The 20119-nt window shown below is 33.7% G+C and overlaps 1 protein-coding gene across 6 annotated transcripts in view; it reads left to right on the top strand.

Annotated features, from left to right (window-relative positions):
- The window catches only part of SNX13 (sorting nexin 13), a 147886-nt gene that overhangs the window by 116243 nt on the left and 11524 nt on the right, over nt 1-20119 (top strand). For 4 of the 6 annotated variants that reach the window (XM_059885805.1, XM_059885807.1, XM_059885806.1 and 1 more), the window contains 6 exons: nt 1478-1547; nt 5363-5535; nt 9714-9821; nt 11510-11620; nt 16656-16817; nt 18263-18334. In XM_059885805.1, coding sequence (XP_059741788.1) covers nt 1478-1547; nt 5363-5535; nt 9714-9821; nt 11510-11620; nt 16656-16817; nt 18263-18334 — 696 coding nt within the window. The remainder of the gene's footprint in view (nt 1-1477; nt 1548-5362; nt 5536-9713; nt 9822-11509; nt 11621-16655; nt 16818-18262; nt 18335-20119) is intronic. The other 2 variants (XM_003585951.6, XM_059885809.1) reach the window with 1 other exon arrangement.

Raw genomic sequence — 20119 nt, 5'->3', positions numbered from 1 at the left:
ACTGGTAATACCACATTAGGAATCCAAAGTTCATTCAGATCCCATGGTTTTTCAAGTGTATAATATGTCTGAATCGTATACTATCTGTGTGTTACAGGTCCCTAAGACCACTCCTATGTTCACTGATTTACTAAAAGGACTCAGACCCCAGCATAGCTGTACTCACAGCTAAGATTTATTATATCGGAAGGATAGAAAGCAGAATCAGCAAAGGGAAAAGGTGGATGGGGCAAAGTCCAGAGAAAACCTAGCTCAAGTTTCCACAAATCTTCTCCCATGAAAGTCACATACCATAGACTTAATTGCGCTGGCAGTGAATATGACAACATGTGTGAAATGCTGCTACCAGGAAAGCTCATCTGAGACATAAGTGCCCAAGGTTTTTATTGGAGGTAGTTCACACAAGGCACCATTTTGTCCAGCATATACTAAACTGACTCCCAGGAGAAAAGTGGGTATTTGGTGTAAACCACATTGTCTATACAGATAGTTTAGGTAGAGTAAGCCACTTTAGCAGTTAGGAATGATGGGAACTTTTTCTAAATCTAACTTCCCAGATATTGTCCCAGGCCGTCCTTTCTAAGGAAAGCAACTTAAGGTCTGTTGTGTTAACTCTTTTCCATACAGTCTCGCCTTCATTATATCCTTATGTTCCCTCTGTGTAAGTGTGGGTGTGTGGACATGGAGCAAAAAAGTTTTGAGCCCAAGTCTATAGTTAAAAAATTTATTCTGAATCAATCAGTAATAATTTTTGTTTATGGAATTATTTTTTAAAAAATAAATCTTAACCATAGATTCACTTCATTTAGTAAATAATCATAATATTAACTAACATTTTTTGTGTTAACAGTCTTCTAAATGTTTTACATGTCTTCATTTAGTCCTCACATACCCTTTGATGTAGGTACGATTATGATAAAGAGTCTAACTAAAATTATTTCTAAGTTAACAAAAGTGTTAATACACAGTTGGCTCTAATATATTTCAACATCAAAAAAGTGAAATGTTGATTTAAGAACATGTCTACTAGGCGAGGGAAGTGGGAGGGGGGTTCAGGATGGAGAACACATGTATACCCATGGCGGATTCATGTCAGTGTATGGCAAAACCAATACAATATTGTAAAGTAAAAAATAATAATAAAAAAATAACATGTCTGCTTATTTTTATCCACATTTTTTCTTGCCATATATTGAATATAATTGAGAAGAAGCAAATTATAGTATGTAACAGGTAATGAAGGAAGAAATAATCTGATGTATTTATTAAGTCAATTATTATATTACTTTGTTTTACAGTTTAATCTTATCTTCTCTTTCTCCTATTAGTATAAACAAAGAGAATTATTGTTTGTGAGAGGGAGGTACAGATAAGGACATAGAGCAAAAATGAGTAATGTATATGATATAGAAATCTTTAACGCTTTCTTTCCTATAGAATTTAAAATTTTTATTTTCTAATTTTTTTCCTTCATCAGTCTTTAGATGACCTTTCAAATGTATCTTCTGATGACTCAGTACAACTTCACGCCTACATTTCAGACACTGGTAAGAGACTTTGTGGTTTAATTATTACTTAAAAACTATTGAGTATCATTATTACTACCTTATCTTCCACATTTATTTTTACAAATCATTTTTCTATTCTTTAGTCATATTTTCATGTTACTTTTTTTCTGTAGCATATTCTTCATTAAATTCTATAATGTTTATTGTTGTATGTGTGTTTCCTTTCTTTAAGGTTGTTACTGTTATCATTTGAAAAAGGATAAATTCTGAGCATTTTGTCATTGCTGATAAACTTTGAAACCAATCTTTTCTTTGAGTCTAGCTGATAATTGTCTGCATGATTCTTAGTAAATTGTTTTGGGGCAGATTTTAGTTTAGTATTTGTTTTCATACATGCAGGAGTCAGTAGATTTCTGGGTAAATGAAGCTTTTGTATAGGAGTTTACGAAAACAAGAAAGGCTTGGGTGAGGTGAGATTCATGACTGAATTAGCATGTGTGCAAAATGGCCAGTGACTTGAGGAAACAAATAATTTCATCATTGTTATTGAGTTATTAGATAATGTCAGTGATGGTTTTCTTATCTTGCTTCTCATAATTCTTATGTGAATCTCTCTTTTCTGAGGATTCTGGTATTCTAGCTGTTTTGTCCATTCATTCAACAAGTATTTATCAGCTTCTTAAAGGATATGGAAGCATTCTACTAAGCATTTTTAATAAGTTTTTCTTTCTTTCAGACAAAATTATGCATAATCACTAAAGAGGCAGTACACTAGAGTGGTTAAGAGCACAACTTTTTATCCAGATTGCTTGGGTTTAAACCCCAGCTTTGCCACTTAATAGTTGGGTGAACTTGGATGAGTCTTAACTTCTCTGTATCTTAATTCCTCATCTGTGAAATGGGATAATAGTAATACTTGCCTCATACTAATCCTCAACTAATATTAATTGTATTAGTAGTTACATGGGGGGCATTATATATTAGTGTTTGTTCGATAAACATTTACTTTACTAGTTGGGCTCCAGAGTCTCTTTGAGTCTGGATGCCATGTCCTTAACCTTATGGCAGGAAGTAGAACTAGTGCAGTGCACTTATGGAATGATTCTTGGACTAGTGGACTGGCCCTTCATTGAGGAATCTTGTTTTAAAAAATAGTGGCTAGGTTAGACAATATGCTTAGTGATGAGATTTATTTCTATCCTGGTCCTAGTTCCTTATCTGGTTATAGATTAGTAACGAAGAGGTTGCACAGCACCTGCCATGAGTAGTAATGTTGTCCTAATAAAAACACAACCTATTATTTCCACTGTAATATCTCACCATCATCTGAAAATGTATGTAGCCTCATTATAAAATCAAATTACCTTTCTATCTTAGGGCTTGTTTTATAATAGCCCCATATTTTTCCTTTTGTGTACCCATCCTAGTCTGATCTCCCTGCCTATCAAATTTGTAACAAATCTGATTATTATTTTTTAAAATGCTTTCTGACATTCCTTTCTTCTTTCCTTTTCTATTTCTTGCTAGTTTCCTTGTTTTTATTAACTCATAATTGGTTATGGTTTGCTGCCTAAGTGGCCCCTGATTTCTATTATCCTTTCCCAAACCTTTCCTGAACACAGCATGTAAAGCCATTCCCTTGTTGGCATGCTGACACTGTTGAGTGATGGTGGTTTTTTAATGTGATGAAAGTGTTGTACAGTTTGTTCTGCATGGGTCTCCGAGTGAAGGATAATTGAAAGATGTGAACAGTGAATAATAAAGTCTCTGACAGCAAGATGACCCAGGTCTATCCCCAGTCTTCAGTTCAGTTCAGTCCAGTCGTTCAGTCGTGTCTGACTCTTTGCGACCCCATGAACCGCAGCACACCAGGCCTCCCTGTCCATCACCAACTCCCAGAGTCTACCCAAACCCATGTCCATTGAGTCGGTGATGCCATCCAACCATCTCGTCCTCTGTCGTCCCCTTCTCCTCCTGCCCTCAATCTTTCCCAGCATCAGGGTCTTTTCAAATGAGTCAGCTCTTCACATCAGGTGGCCAAAGTATTGGAGTTTCAGCCTCAGCATCAGTCCCCAGTCTTATATTTTGTCAAATCAGGAACACTGATATTAGATAGAAAGGAAATGAAGGACAATTCTGAATATAAAATGCAAATCTTAGAAAAACTTTCATGAAAACCTGGGAGAGATTTCTGTAGAACTGCTTTTGCCAGTATAGATTTGTAGGTGTTTTGTGATTAAAATAATTTACTAAGAAGCTGCTCAGACCTTTCTTTGCCTAAGTATGTATAAAATACAAAATATTTAGTCAGCTCCAAAGCTTGGCCACTTGGTTTTTAACAAGAGCAATTTATACTTCTGGTCAACAAGATAGTCTAAACTGCTATGCAAAAATTTGCTTCCTACACATAGAAAAACTGAAAACAGTAGAATAAAAATACCTAAAAGAGGAAATCTACAGGTGGAATAGACTATGAGGAAAAGCAAATATAGGGAAATGAAGAAGAAGTGAAGCCAAAGAGCTTATAGGAGTGTAAAGACTGCTCTTTTAATTTTGATAGCATTTCTGTGCCCTCAAATTTAAAAGAGGCACAAATAGGCTAAGGCAGAGGAGAGCCTGGAACCACAGGCCTTTGCATAAAGCCCAGATTCACAGAGGGTGACTTGATATGAAAGAGGAACTAGAAGAACTTAGCCTACTGTCAGAGGAAAGAACAAAGAATGTCAAGGTCATGGTTGGGAATGGTATCACTCATATGAAATTGAAAGGCTGTCATATCACATGTGGGTGATACAAGATTCAGCCATCCTCAAGTAGTTGTGTACCACAGGGAGTATGATAAAAATAATCGTAGAGATAAAACAAGCTAAGAATACCACACTGTAAAAAAGAACCACATCCAGTTATATAAATCAAAAAATAGTTATTGAAATTAAGGTGAGTGAATTAATTAAAAAGCAGACCAGGTACAGATGAGTGGAGACTTAGTAAACTGTTGGAGACCTGAAAAGGTGATCTTAAGTAGAGTACAACATGGCTTTGGGGTAGGAAGATGGAAAATGAGACAGAATTATTCAAAGTACATCTCTTTACTCAAGATCTGAACAAAATAGGAATGGGTTTTGATTTTCAAGACTGCCTGACTTGGATGGTTTGTGTCAATTCAGTAGAAAAAAATGACTTCTTAGAAAAGTCTTCAGAATAAATTATACTTGTAAATTGCTATATATTGTGAATGAGAAAGATTTGCCAAAAGATCAGATAGATCTTGTTGTTTGTTGTTTTAGTCGCTCAGTCTTGTCATTGGCTATAGCCCACCAGGCTCATCTGTCCCTGGGATTCTCCAGGCAAGAATACTGGAATAGGCTGCTGTTTCCTCCTCCAGGGGATCTTCCCAATCCAGAGATCAAACCTGTATCTCCTTCATTGGCAGGCAGATTCTTTACCCCAGAGCCACCTGGGAAGTCCAGATAGATCTTACCCTGTAGCTTTTGCTTGCAGTTCAATTTCAGAGCTATCAATATTAATTAAGTTACAGCTGAACAGTGAAGGCTAACACAGAAGGTATTGTTTTGTTTCTGTTAAAAGCTCTTTGGAAAGAGAATCCAAAGTGGACACCACTGTGTCGTTGGTAGTATCATGATAGCCTGGTAGGTAATTTTGTGATGTAACCAACACATATAACATCTTATGGCTGTGAGTACAGATGACAGGAATCTATTTTATCCTGGTGACATCCTTTGTCTTACCTGTCATTTCAAATTCTCCATTTCATGTTGTCCTTTTTGTTTTCGTTCTTCATCTTCCTCCTTTTTGTGTCTTTTGTTCCTCTTCATTTTGTCTTAAATGATTAGTATATGCTCACTATGACCCATATGCTGTGGCAGGCGTCTGTAACGATCATGGCAAGACATATGCGTTGTACGCCATCACTGTGCACCGGCGCAACGTGAACACTGAGGAGATGTGGAAGACCTACCGTCGCTACAGTGACTTCCACGACTTCCACATGAGGATCACCGAACAGGTCGTGAGGTTTTTAAAGTTTGTGTGCTTTATATTGTTCCGTGATTCCATGTTTGATTCTGAATGGTTGTGAGTGATACTAAGGTACTGACCGAAGCTAAGAAAATAAGGTAACAATTTTTTATAATCAACAGTGAATGTTAGAATGATTTTGTCCATTTAACTAATAAATTTTAAAGTCCTAATCATTGTGGACTAGTGACAAAGTACCAATGATATACCTTGGAAAATTAGAATAAATGTGTATGTCTGATTTTAAGAGAGTGTGTATGTCTTGTCCTTTGCATAGGTATTTGGGTTTATTTAACATATAGAGATCATTGTAAGACAATTTGTGATTTCTGTTTGGTAAAATAATTTAAAGCTGTGGTTATTTTAAATGGCATCCTTTCCCAACTACTAACAGGTAAATCCTTGATCCATTAAGTTGTATGAAGAACCAAAACCTAAATTATATTTTAAATTAACCAAATAATGTTTTTAATTCTTACCAAATACAACTCTCTTGTTTCATAGAAGTATGAGGACTCTTAAATGTAACAAATGTAAACATTTTTATTTTTCTCTGTTTTATCTTTTATTAAATATTTTTTCTTCTTTTTAACTTAGAACAAAATAAATTATCAGTGGATAAATTGGAGTAGGTAATCTATGAAATTTATTTTAAGTCACAATAATCTTTCATGCAGTGTTTTAAAATACATGATTATTAGTAAGCCCATAGAATAATAATAATGGTGACATTTGATTGGGTGAACTAAGCTTTGAAATGACATTTTACTACATAAATAATCAGAAAATATATTTTTCACTTAGGATGTAGAAAATGTATGGTTCGCACCATAATTCTCATTAAAATATTTTGTAAATAGAGTGAGATAACCTACTAATAAAGCTTTAAAGTGTTTAGAAACCTGGTTATTATTGACTCCACAAGCCCATGTTAAAAGGACTATTTTTAATTATATTCATAAGAAAATTAATAACTTGGGCATATCTCTATTGTTCTTGTTAAATAGATCTCCATGTTTAGCTTGATTTGTTTGCAGAAGTGAAAGAATTTTCTGCCCCCCAAAATTCCTGTTTGATATTTTTTTTAAATCACATAGTTCATATATCTCTTCCTTTTCATCCTTACACTTTAACTTAACATGACAAATTTTAAAGTAATGTGATTTACTGGGAGTAGTTTTAGTTACTTGCAAATTTATGGGAATTTCGTATAATATGAAATTTTCTTTGTATGAATAGTTTTAATTTTTCCCTACTGTTCAGAGGAATAATCATTGCTTAAAGATTCTAGGTTAGGACTGTAAATGCTGTGTTGATAGATTGACAAATATAGATAAAGAACATACTTTTTAAAAAGTCTACTAATAGAACAATTCATGTGGAAAATTTACTTTTCAGTATAGCACCAAAATTAAATGCAACTAACTGATAAAGCACAATTCAGTTTTGAAAGTGCTCAGTGCAGACAGATGACGTGGATGTGTTCAAGTTACAGTAGTATGTGATTACTAAAGCATATCGATTGCTTTTGGAGCTTAAGAAATTAAAACCTAAGCTTGTTAAGTGAAATTTTAGGTTTAAGGAAAGTACTAAGCACTTGTAAATAAGACTCATACTATTTGCCTTTTAGTTCTGCCTTATTTATATCTTTAGTTTTATTTTATATTTGTATTTTTAAAACAAATCCTGTAAGAAAATGCAGTGAGCTTTTAGTTCACTGGTGACAACAGTACAGTCAGTGGACGAAATAAATTTTAACTCCATAGAGCTGTCTAAGTATTAAAGTTATTTTAGAACAGATTTCTTTTTTTTTAACTTTCATTTCATTTCTTTAACTTTGTGACATAAAGTTTTTTCCCATTCTAAACATATAAACTATTATTTTCTTTAATGAACTTTGAATCCTTCTAATAAAAAATTCTAAATGTTTTTCAAATTTTCTAGACCTGACATATTCAGTGTGGAAAGATAAAATCTTTGGGTTTGGAATTTCTGTGATTTATGTATAGTATTTGAGTTCTTTGTGAACATTGAAATACATTTTAATTTATGTTAGTTCTTTAGGTAGGTTTCTTTTTCTTTTTTTTTTTTTTGCATTCATTTAAAAATATTTTTGTGACTTTTTGGCAGAGGAAATCCTATTACTTTGTAGGGAATGGACTACTTTGTACTTGTAAATAATTTTTTAAATATCAAATAGTGAATTAATATAGAGCATTAAATTTTTCCATTTTTCTTCCTTTTAAAATAGCAGTATTTGAGAAAAACTGTTAGTCATAGTGCTTCTGGTACAGACAGATAATTTTAAAACCAGCTTGATAATTTAGACTTTAAGAAAATAACTGTTACATTTAATTTTTTTATTAATAAGGTTTAATGTTTCAAAATTTTGGAAATTGTTGTTTTGAGGAGTACCGCTATATTCCCTTGGTGTGTTAGTTTACTGGAACTGCCATAACAAAATACCCAGCAGAAATCCGTTTTCTCATAGTTTTGGAAGCTAGAAGTCCAAGATCAAGTTGTTGGCAAATTTGATTTCTCTTGAGTCAGCTCTCTGACTTTCAGATGGTGCTGAATATGGCCTCACAGGACTTTTCACTGTATGCTCCCATTCCCGATGGGTCTTTGTATCCCTCTTATAAGGGCTTTGTTTTGATTTTATTCCCTCTCTGAAGGCCTTGTCTCCAAATACAGCCACTTCTGAAGTACTGGAGATTAACGTTTCAACATGTGAATTATAAGGGAATAAAATATATTGGTAATACCTAAATAAACTATGCATTCTGTAAAATTCAATCAGTAGTTTAAGATACCATTGAAAAGTCATATTCCAGGAAACTAAATGTCTTTTAGGACACCTTGAAAAATGTAAATTTACTTCTATAAAATGGTTAAAAAATTAAAACCAGGATATTATACATTCATACTCAATAAAGACCCATTCTTACACTTTTGTGAACCACCAAATTTGTGACTACAGCATAACATTTTCCCTGAAAATTACTGCCCCCACTTTTTTTCCTTGGCAGCGGCAAAAGAACTACTTTTAACTTTCATGCATAACATGTGATGAACTTGTCACATTATAGCTCCAAGCAACCATCTGATTTACCATTCCATTTAATGATTTATCAGAATCTTCCAGTTTCTGGGATGAAAATTATCCTACACCTTTTCATTTCCTCTTTTCTTTAATCTCTGCACCAGGAATGAGTTTTCTTTACAGACTCATTGTTGTCTGTTGTTATTTAATCAAAGAATGATTTTAGAAAGCTTGTTGCATCCTGGATATGTATCGCACAGGAAAAGCAATGAAGCTCCTCATTAAAGTTTTAGATACTAGATACTGTTAGCCCAAGCACAATGACTTGCTGAATGATGTTGTTCTTCCACTTTGTTAGCAGCTAGTATGGTTAAAATCTGTGCTTTATTAACAAGGCATGGTGGATTGCTACCTATCTGGACTTTTGAAGGTGAAGTCTATAGATGCTAAACTTCAGATATGTACACTTGTTTTTGTTAGTGACTTTACAAATATAAAATATATGCTATATAGCTCTTTTATTTTCTTAGTAATTATGAATTTATTTTTCATGTAGTTTCATGCAGGGGAAAAGTATCAGTGTTATACTATATGTCATTATATAGAGAGAGTTATAGCTATAATCTATATTTTGAAGTTTGCCTCTTCTACTTTTAATAGTTAGCTATTACAGTGATTAACTGATTTGAAGTCATCAATATAAAAATATTTGAGTTTTTTTCAAGAAACCAGAAACTCGTAACTTTGATTATTAATAGTTTATTTGCTAATACTTTATTCTTGTCAAAAGGTTTTTAAATAAATGTTTTTTAAAACCTCTTGTTACTAAAATTTTGAATGATCTTAAAATCAGAGAGATTATTAAAATGAAAAACCATGTGGTTCATCAGTTATCCATGTTTGTCATTCTTAGAAAATAACTTCTTTATAATAACATTAGAACTGTGGTTTGGATCTATTTGCACAGTATTTTATGTTTTCTGATTTTGGCTTAATAAGATAAAATATATTGCAAAATCTGTTTAAGATACTTCTGATACATAGAGAAATTATCACTTGGAAAATACTTTTCTCTTTTTGTAAAAAAAAAAATCTAAGATTATTGAATGTATTTTGTTTTGTAGTTTGAAAATCTGTCAAGCATATTAAAGCTTCCTGGTAAAAAGACTTTTAATAATATGGATAGAGATTTTTTAGAAAAGAGAAAAAAAGATCTAAATGCATATTTGCAGGTAAGTTCAGGTTTATTATTACTCATAGGTTCTCATTTTAATAGATCACACAAATATAGTTGATTTCTTTGGTAGAGAATGCTTTTACTGTAAATAGTGAGATAGCAGCCACTTTTGAGGTGCTGAGATGTGACTTGCAATCTGATCAGTAATTTATGAATATTGTTTCTCTGTTTATTAATTTAGAAGTTTTCTGGACACTCAGTGCTAGAAATTTTACCTTCAGGTTTGAATGAATACATAGCCACACCCACAGCCCCCACCCCCACACACACCTACACACCCACATCTGTACACACACACACACACACTCAGTGCTAGAAATCTTACCTTCAGGTTTGGATGAGTACATAGCCACACCCACACCCATACCCCCACACACACCTACACACCCACACCTGTACACACACCCAGCAGATTTCTCTTCTGAAATAATAAAATGTGTCTCATAAGTTATTTCCTGTGTGAGGATTGTCAGAAATGACTTTGTTTTAGAAAGTAGTACCCAAATACCAGATTTTAATAATATCACTTTATGGTTTTTTATACTAATGAATGATTTATGAAGATGTCTCATCTGTTAATATTAGCTCCCCACTTCACTCTTTAGGAGTCAGCAAATTCCAGCCTACAGACCATATCCAGCCTGCCACCTGCTTTATTAGAGTTTATTATATTATTAGAACACAGCTACCCATTTAGTTTACTGCTGTCTATGACTGCTTTTACACTACTACATTGGAGTTGAGTAGTTGCAGCAGACTATGGATCACAGAACGTAAAATAATTATTATATGAACTGTACATAAAAAATTTGCTGACTGTGTCCTAGTATTTAGTGAAACTTAGCCAATACTATACTTGATATTTTGGGGGAAGTTTTCTCTCTTAAACATTTATAAGTTTAATTGAGTTTGCTTATAACTATTCCATAGCACTACATATAACTATTCCATAGCACTACAGTTTACTGAAAGGATAGGAAAAACATATAAATCTGCTGTTATTCACCTTTGTCTTCTGGCTTAAGGCTAAATGATATTATTTATATGACTTGTCAAACATTTTGATTTTTTAGAATGTATTAACTTTCGTTGCATTAAAATCTGTATTAATTATTTAGAAAATAAGCACCTTTTTTCAAATCTGGTGCCATAAATGTATGTTTTAGTTGTGGCTGTACCGTCTGCGTCTTAGCTAATGATCTCAATATGTCAAAACATGTTTCATTGAAGGAATTAAGCTAGAATGTTAGACTATATCATGTTGTAAAAGCAATATTTTGTTTTGGGCCCTCTTTATAATACTTAAAAATTTTAATTGTTTTATGTACTTTCCATTAATGGTAACTTTAAAATTAGAATGTGAATAACATAGGAGTTTACTACTTTGGATCTTCTTAGTTATAAGCTGTAAAACCTGAAAATGGAATAGTAGATAACATTTTGGGGAATTCCCTGACAATCCAGTGGTTAGGACTTCACACTTCCACTGCAGGGGGAACTAAGAGCCCACATGCTACATGGCGAGGCTAAAGTAAATAGATAATAGATAAATGTGTTACTATTTTAAAAAATGTTGATAACATTTTTTACTATACATTCTTAGCTTTCTAGCAGATGACACTGTAAGTAGAGTTAATTTCCAGTACCCTCTCAATATAAGATGCCTCTGATTTTTCCTGTTAGTTACTGTTAACTCCTGAAATGATGAAAGCGTCTCCAGCCTTGGCTCACTATGTGTATGATTTCCTTGAGAACAAAGCCTATAGTAAAGGGAAAGGGGATTTCGCTCGCAAGGTAAGCAGACCATTGCATTGGCTTTCTTCATAGGTCTGTTTTCTTACTTTGTTTTCAGTAAAAGAAGATAATTTATATTTATGTGTGTGTTTTAAAACTAGAAATTTTATTAAATGTTCTTTGGCATCTTCTGTGCTTTATCAAAGAGTCAGACACGTCTGAGTGACTGAACTGATGCTTTATCAAGCCTACTATATATAGGCATATCTAATAAACTCCTGTCTTTACATGTAGATTAAAACCCAGTAGTAGCTGGAAAGGGGAGGGAAAAAAAAAAGCTTTGTTTCTGAAATGATGCTTTAAGGAAAGTTGGCCTAAGACAAGCCACAGGCTTTCATTAGTTTAAAAAGGAGCTGTTAATACTTCTTATTGGGAGGAAATGTCTTTTAATTGGAGTAAGGATAGTAAAAATGTTAAGTAGACTGTGTCCCTGAAAGAATTTATGCCTTTTGAGTGAAACAGTTATTATTTAAATTTTTAGGGACACAGGCCTATTCTGGAAATAAGACGCTAGGTTAAGACAATAAATGATTTACTGCTCAAGTTGGGTGAGAGAGCTCAGTGGGTGAGAAGGCAAACAGTGGAGTCAGGCAGCATTTGGTTCAGATTCCTGTTCTGCCATTTATTAGTTGTGGCCTGCAAAATGTTACTTGACCTCTGGGCCTTTAGTTTCCTCAAGATCGAAGGTGTTAATCCTCAGTTTAGAGCATGTGTGAATCAAATGAAATAATCTCTGCATGACAGTGCCTGTCTGAATCAGTGCTGGCTCTTAGAAGTAGTAACAATAGTAACAGGAGCTGCAGCATTAGTTGGGGAAACTGTAAGTAGGAATTCTGTATATTACTTTTGCAACTTTTTAAAAGTCTGAAGTTATTTCAAAATGAAAATTAAAAGACTTCCCTACCTCTCATCCCCTATAAAAAGACTAACTTGTTTAAAAAAGATTAAGGAATTGGTACAACTAAGTAAAAATTAACAACTGTAAGAACTTCAAATGATCTCTCAAGGATACCATGGTTTTAACATCCAAGTGAATGTTAACATTTCTAAATGGAATGTTTTATTTTAATAAGAAATTCTAGGTTATGTATTTTATAATGGTGGGGGAAAATATGGTGACCTTATCTTTGTATTTCATGATTGAAGTGTATGAGTTTTAATTCCAACTTTAAAATGGTTTATTGTCAATAGAGATGCATGTCAATATTCCATCTTTTTTATGTTTACCTTAGTTTATCTCTTAAGATAGCATCTATTTGAGATAAATTATAAATTGATAATACCCTTTTGAGATAAAAGAAGCATTATATTGTTTAGTCGCTAAGTTTTATCCAGCTCTGTGACTCCATGGACTGCAGCATGCCAAGCTTCCCTGTCCTTCACTATCTCCTGGAGTTTGCTCAAACTCAAGTCCATTACCATCCAACCATTTCATTCCCCGTAGCCCCTTTTTCCTCCTGCCCTCAATGTTTCCCAGCATCAGGGTCTTTTCCAGTGAATTAGCCCTTCACATCAGGTGGCCAAAGTATTGGAGCTTCGGCTTCAGCATCAGTCCTTCCAGTGATATTCAGGGTTGATTTCCTCCAGGATTGACTGGTTTGAGTATTATATTAAATGTAGGCATTTTCTTTTTTGCCACCCTACAGTAGCATGTGCGTATGTGTGTGTATGTATATATGTATGTGTTTATCTCCAAATAGTTGCATGTCACTTTTTTAAAAAATTACTACTAGAGTCTAAAAATCCTTTTGAGTCACTTCTGGGACTCCATAGTAACATACATTTTCATAAATCATATTAATAATTACTAAGTTCATCTTGACCTCTTTCAGATTGTTGGGATAATTTTCATGAATATCAAGAGGATTTTTCAGCTACATTTCCTTTTTGGATAAATTGTAGTATAATATTTTCCTTTATTGTATTTCACTGGAAATTAAATAGCTATTAGAGAAAATAATCTACAAACATTTTATCACTGGCTAATCATGTTGGAGAAGACTGAGAGTCCCTTGGACTGCAAGGAGATGCAACCAGTCCATCCTAAAGGAGATCAGTCCTGGAGGTTCATTGGAAGGACTGATGTTGAAGCTGAAACTCCAGTGCTTTGGCCATCTGATGCAAAGAGCTGACTCATTTGAAAAGACCCTGATACTGGGAAGGATTGAGGGCAGGAGGAGAAAGGGACAACAGAGGATGAGATGGTTGGATGGCATCACCATCCATGGACATGGGTTTGGGTGGACAGGGAGGCCTGGCATGCTGCAGTTCATGGGGTCACAGAGTGGGCCACGACTGAACAACTGAACTGAACTGAATCAGAGTTTGAGAAATAATACTTTATAACACATTATCTTGGTCACACAATTTGCCTAGCTTTTCAAAATTTATGGGCCAGTTCCTAGAAGAAGTAATAGACAAGTAGTCTTCCTCTATGCACACAGTATCTTTCCAGTTTTTTGTTTTTTTTTTTATCATAGTGTAATGGCATTTTTAAGCTGTAGGTAGGGACCTAAATTTAAATTCAAATTCCCTTGTTTGCATTTTTAACTGATACAAATAACTGAGGTGACAATTGAATAGCTAACATCTAGTTAAGTCAGGCTAAGTGTACACTTTTGCAGGCAGTCAATAATTTACTCATCTGCTTGGTAATTTGCAATTGTCTTTTTTTTTTTTTTTGCTTTAAACATCTGTTTTAGGACAAATCTTGCTTCTGGAAATATTAGATTGTGATAGACTGATTTTATGCTTCTAAAATTCTACTTTTTTTTATGGTTGAGAGACATAATCATGTGTAAAAGTTTTTCCATGCTCCTTTGCTCCCTCCACTTTGCACCGCCAATACAGATGTTTAAGCTTTACCCTCAGAAATTGGAGGGTGAAAAAACAGGAACAAAAAGGGAAATGGATTCTGAAGATCTAGGATTGGTGCTCAGACAACTATTTTTAATTATGATGTAACTCATGGTATAGATTTAAGTTCTCTTATTTTGAAAGAGTATTAGTGGTAGTTAGCCTCATGCCTGGGCTTCCTGGGAGGCACTAGTGGTAAAGAACCTGCCTGCCAATGCAGCAGGCATAAGAAATGTGGATTTGATCCCTGGTGGGGGAAGATCCTCTGAAGGAGGGCGTGGCAATCGACTCCAGTATTCTTGCCTGGAAAATTCCATGGACAGAGATGCCTGGTGGGCTACTGTCCATGGGGTCACAAAAAGTTGGACATGACTGAAGCAATTAGCATAGCATAGCCTCAAGCCTGGATAGCAATTGAGGTTGTATTCATTTAACCAACTTAAGATTGTATTAGCTGAACCCATGTTTCCACTATGAAGTGTAAGATATATAAAATTCTAAAGTACTTTTGATGGTGTTCAAACAATTTTTAATGTAAGTTATAGATTCAAGTGAAATTCATGCCTTTTTGCTTCTGAAATTCTACCTTATCTGTGAACATTAAAACTTGGTTGAATGGTGGCCATTTTTCCTAAAGTTGTACATTTTAAGTGTGGTATTCTCATGTTTGTCTCTCTTAAGAATTCTTGTGTTCTAATACACGTGGCAGTAGTGTCAGTATAGAAGTAATGTCCTGACCAATTTGAACACACTGTTCTGGTTAACTGAAAATTACTATTGTATATAGAATTAGAATTACACACATACATATATATTATAATTTTTCACCCAAATATATATATGTATATATAATTTTACACACAAGTACACATGCACACACGATGGTTAACTTCTTCTTGTTACTCTTTTTAATCTCTGTATCTCTTCAGTGGTAGCGATTTTCAAGCCTTTCTTCCTCATTTGTCACCGTTGGTTCTACTGTGAATTTGTTGTACTATGACAGTGTCCTTCCTACAGGTTGTATTTTCTAGCAAGCATATCTGTAAGACTGTTGTCCTTGCTTAAGCCAGAGAATTATTGACACTTTTACAGTTATCTTGAAATTCCCTTTTGTTGTTATTGTTTATTACAGTACCTATTTCACCTTTTCTGGTTTTCTTGTTGGAAATCCTGAAAGCATATTAAATACTTTTATCTTATTAATATCTATTAACGTTGTGTTTCTTAAATAGTGGGGTTCAGTGTTTTTTGCTATGATTGCTATTTTTTTTTCTTCCTGCATGGAACATAATTTGTTTCTATGGTAGTTTTTATAAGATTCAACACTTTCTGGAAAATATTCTTAGTATTGTTTGACTTTGGTTTGTTGTCTGGTTTTTATTTTCTCCTTTCCTTCCTTTCCTCCTCCTCTCCCTCCCTCCTTCTCTCTTTCTTTCGTTTTGTTTGTTTTTATCTGTTAAAAATCAAGATCCATATGTATCTTTGGGTTCTTTATTAGATGGCTCTCCCTTTCTTAATTGAAACTATCTGGCATCTATTACAGTCAGAATGTCAATTTTAAAGCTTCCTATCCCTCTGAGATTATTTCTTTATATATCTCTTAGCATATTTTCTTTATGGTTTTTCTATTCTGCCTTAGTAAAATATGGCTTGCATGTCTGATTTGCAGCTTTTCTTTTTCCTAATAGATTCCAGATTCCTTCCATAGATTCTAATTGAGCATGAAACCTATCCTAAAAACTACTTTGTTAAATAAATCTTAGTTCTTTGAGCTTTCTGTTTGTTTATTGTATCTGCTCATTTACTTTTCAGTATTGCTCAGAATATCTGTCATTGTTGCCTTGAATCACGGCAGAAGTATGTTGTAGCTGTTTATACTTGGATAAGTTTCCGTTTGGGAAAACTCTTCATTTTTTTCAGAGGTTTGCTTAGTAAGAAGGCAACCCAAGGTTTATTTTCATTTTCTTCCAGTAAATATATCACTTGTATATTTGTGTCTGAAAATACATTTTAAAGACACTCTGAAGACAACAGTTTCGTACTTTTAAAAGGCAATGAGTTATTATAGACTGGAAAGTTATTACACCTTTTGTGTGTGGCACTTGGTTTTCTGAGGCTTCTCAGTTGAATAATAAACTTGATACAGTGAAGTCATGATATAATATCTTTTTCCCTTTAGATGGACACTTTTGTAAATCCACTTCGAAATTCTATGAGGAATGTTTCAAATGCAGTCAAATCCCTTCCTGATAGCTTGGCAGAGGGAATGACTAAAATGTCAGACAACATGGGCAAAATGTCAGAAAGATTAGGTCAAGATATAAGGCAATCATTTTTCAAGGTAAGAAGATGTTTTCAGTAATGTCTGAAGGAAATGATTTTTAGGTCAACTAAGATTTACTGAGCTCCTGCTTAGGTTTACCTTATTTCTCTTTGTAAGTCCAAAGCTCTCTAGACACATAGTCTCATAAAGAATTAAAAAGCTAAAGAGAATTAATTATCAGAAGTGGATACTGTAAAATGCACTCACTTCTCAGTCTCTATTGCAGTACAATTTAAAAATTAATTTAAAGCACATTGAAAATTAATGAAGTTAACATTCTTTGTACTGTTTTATTCCATTATAGCATATTTATTCTATAATGTTAAAATTTATAGCAAAACAGGTACGTGCTATTGTGTAAATTATATTAGTATTCATCAGCAAGCATAAATTTCTCCTGAGTCACATGATTAAGATTCACGAGATGAAAGGGAGGAAGAGTCTTTCAACATCATCAATCCTTAGTATGTAGATACCTGTGAGAGGAACAGAGGAGTTTGCTTGGAAGCATTTTCTTTATACTGGTAGTGGATACTGGTGAATCAAGTAGTTTTTTGCTTCCTAATGTACATTTTAAAAAATAATTTCGACCTAGTTGTTTAAAGTTATAATCAAGACTATGAAAGAAATCATGTAGGTATTAGAACTTTATATTTGTTAGATCATGTTTCCATGAAGAGGACATATATATAAACACAGATAGAATTTATTTATTGTAAGAGACAATTCCTAAAATACAGTGTGTGTAAATCATACTCTTCTGTCAACTCTCATATCTTCTTGATGCTCCATCTGAATTTCTAATCGTGGGGCAGTGCACTAACACTGAAGGGAGGGTTGTCTGGTGCCGCTTCTGCCGGTAACTACCCATATGACTTCATACAGAAGTCACTGAACTTTTGCATTCTTCTTTTTCCTGACCGGTACATGCAGGGGTTATAACAGGTGATCTTGGTGGTCCTTCCTATACTGAGAAATGATTACCAGCTAGCACTGGTCTTTCTGTCCCTCTTCTTGATAGCTTACATTGTGTAACAATTAGTTAATTAGTTTCTTTCAGCCTGTTAACATACTGCAAGGCTCTTTATGATAGAAGAAAAAAGATTGCAGTTCTATTCTCTGTGCTATTCACTTTTGTCTTTAAATCATTTAACATTTCTTAGCTTTAAATTCTAAAAAATATGGAGGTTTGAATGACTAATATCTCCTTCCAACTCAAAATGAATCCTTTTTTTTTTAAAGGAAAACAATCTGTTGATAATGAAATAATTACACTTTTATATTCATTTTTTAATTTTAGATTGTTAATACTTTGTTAATGCTGTCTAAATTTTGTTTATCTATTGTCCCCAGAATCAAGTGCTCTTTATTATATTTGACACTTGTTTCAGTTTATTATCTTGTGTTCTTTCATTTTCTGCTTTAGTGTGTTTACTTTGTTCTTTTTTTTTTTTTAATACTAGGTTCCTCCTTTAATTCCGAAGACTGATTCAGATCCTGAACATTGTCGAGTTTCAGCTCAACTTGATGATACTGTGAGTTAATTTTTGTTTTGGTAGCAGTCAGTTGGAATTCAAATCATACTGTGCAGATCTTTTTAACTTTTTAATGAAGTATAATATGTGTATGTTATTAATGTACTCATATTTTAATCATTAAGTTTGATGAATTCTTAGAAACTGAACATACCCAAGTAACCAGCACTATAAACAAGAAGCAGAACGTTGCCAGTACCCCAGAAAGCCCCTACTGCTTTCTTCCTGTCACTGTCCGCTCCCCTGCCAAGGATAATCACTATCCTGACTTCTGCCCTGCTGTTATACTTTATGTAGATGAAACTGTGAGGCATGTGCTCCTTTCAGTCTGGCTTTTTTTCTTCAGCATTGTGGTAGTCTTCCATGTTGTTCTGTGTGATTGTGGTTTCTTCATTCTTGTGGCCTTACAGTACCACATTTTGTAAATATAATACAATTTATTTGCTATGTTATGAACAGTACTCCTATAAACATTTGGGTACATATCTTTTGATTAAATAAATATGTACACATTTCTCTCTGTACCCGGAAATGGAATTGCTTGGTCAGAGGTTACAAATATATTCAGTTTTAGTAGATACTCTCAAATAGTTTTCCACACTCTTTGTACCACTTACGTTACCATCAGCAATGCATGAGAATTTCAGAGGTTCACAGCCTGCCAGAATTCAATATGTTTATGTCACGCCTTTTTAATTTTAGCCATCCTGGTTGTTGTATCTCATATGGATTTACATTTCTCTGATGACTGTTAAAATTGTGAACCTCTTTTCATAAGCCTATTGTCCATTTGAGTGTCCCGTCTTATATGTCTAGTCCTTTCCCCCATTTTTCTGTTGGCTTGGCTGTCTGTCTTTGTCTTTGATTAGTAGGAGTACATTGTATAATCTGAGTATCGGTTATTTGTCAGATACAAGTATTTGTCTCTTGTAAGTATCTTCCACTTTGTGTGCTTTTATTCTCTATGTATGATCTGTGTTTACTGCAGGGTCACATAGATGTTCTCCTATGCTTTTCCTCAAACATCGTTTTCCTTTACCATGCCAAAACTTAGATTTGCCATTCATCAGGATTAATTGTTGTGTGTAGAATGATGTAGGAGTCCAGTTGACCTAAGCACTATTTACTGAGAAGGCCTGCTTTCCCCAGTGTATGTTTCTCCCTTGTTACAAGTTAAATTATTTTATATATTTGAGTCTGTGCTTTATATTCTGTTCTATTACGCAGATTTATTTTAAAGTTATAATTATCCCCCTTCAGTTTCTCATTGGATTTCTTTACAGTAAAACTGTCTTAAACAAAGATAATATTTTTGTTTTTTCAAGAATGTTTATTATGTGTTGTACTGTTATAATATCCATAACATTATACCTTTTAGTAAGTGTTTATAATTTGTTTATTAGAATTGTTATGTGGCACTAAACTTATGAATATACTTGATCAGAGAATAGAGCAGTATTGAGAGTAGATAAGCCATGAACTTTTGATATGTAAAGAGAAGGCACACTTAAAATGTTTACAACACAGTGAAAAATGAATGACTCTTGCTGTTTTCTCAGTATTCAAATTACAACACTGATGAGGAAATAGAAAAGAGTAGCTTAGTGATCAAAGAATTATAAAGTTACTAGCAATTATGCAGTTTTGTTGCAGTTCTAGATCTGCACCTTTCTGGTTTTTATCTATATATTTCCACATCAAAGGATTCTCATTGTCTTTCTTTACTTTTTATATCATAATTGAATATTCCCATGATGAAAGTGTACAAATTTTTACTTGTTAAAA

Source organism: Bos taurus, chromosome 4, assembly GCF_002263795.3.
Source record: "Bos taurus isolate L1 Dominette 01449 registration number 42190680 breed Hereford chromosome 4, ARS-UCD2.0, whole genome shotgun sequence".
Taxonomy (NCBI): Eukaryota; Metazoa; Chordata; class Mammalia; order Artiodactyla; family Bovidae; genus Bos; species Bos taurus.
Note: the sequence above shows the minus strand (reverse complement) of the source record. Positions and strands in the feature narration are given on the sequence as shown.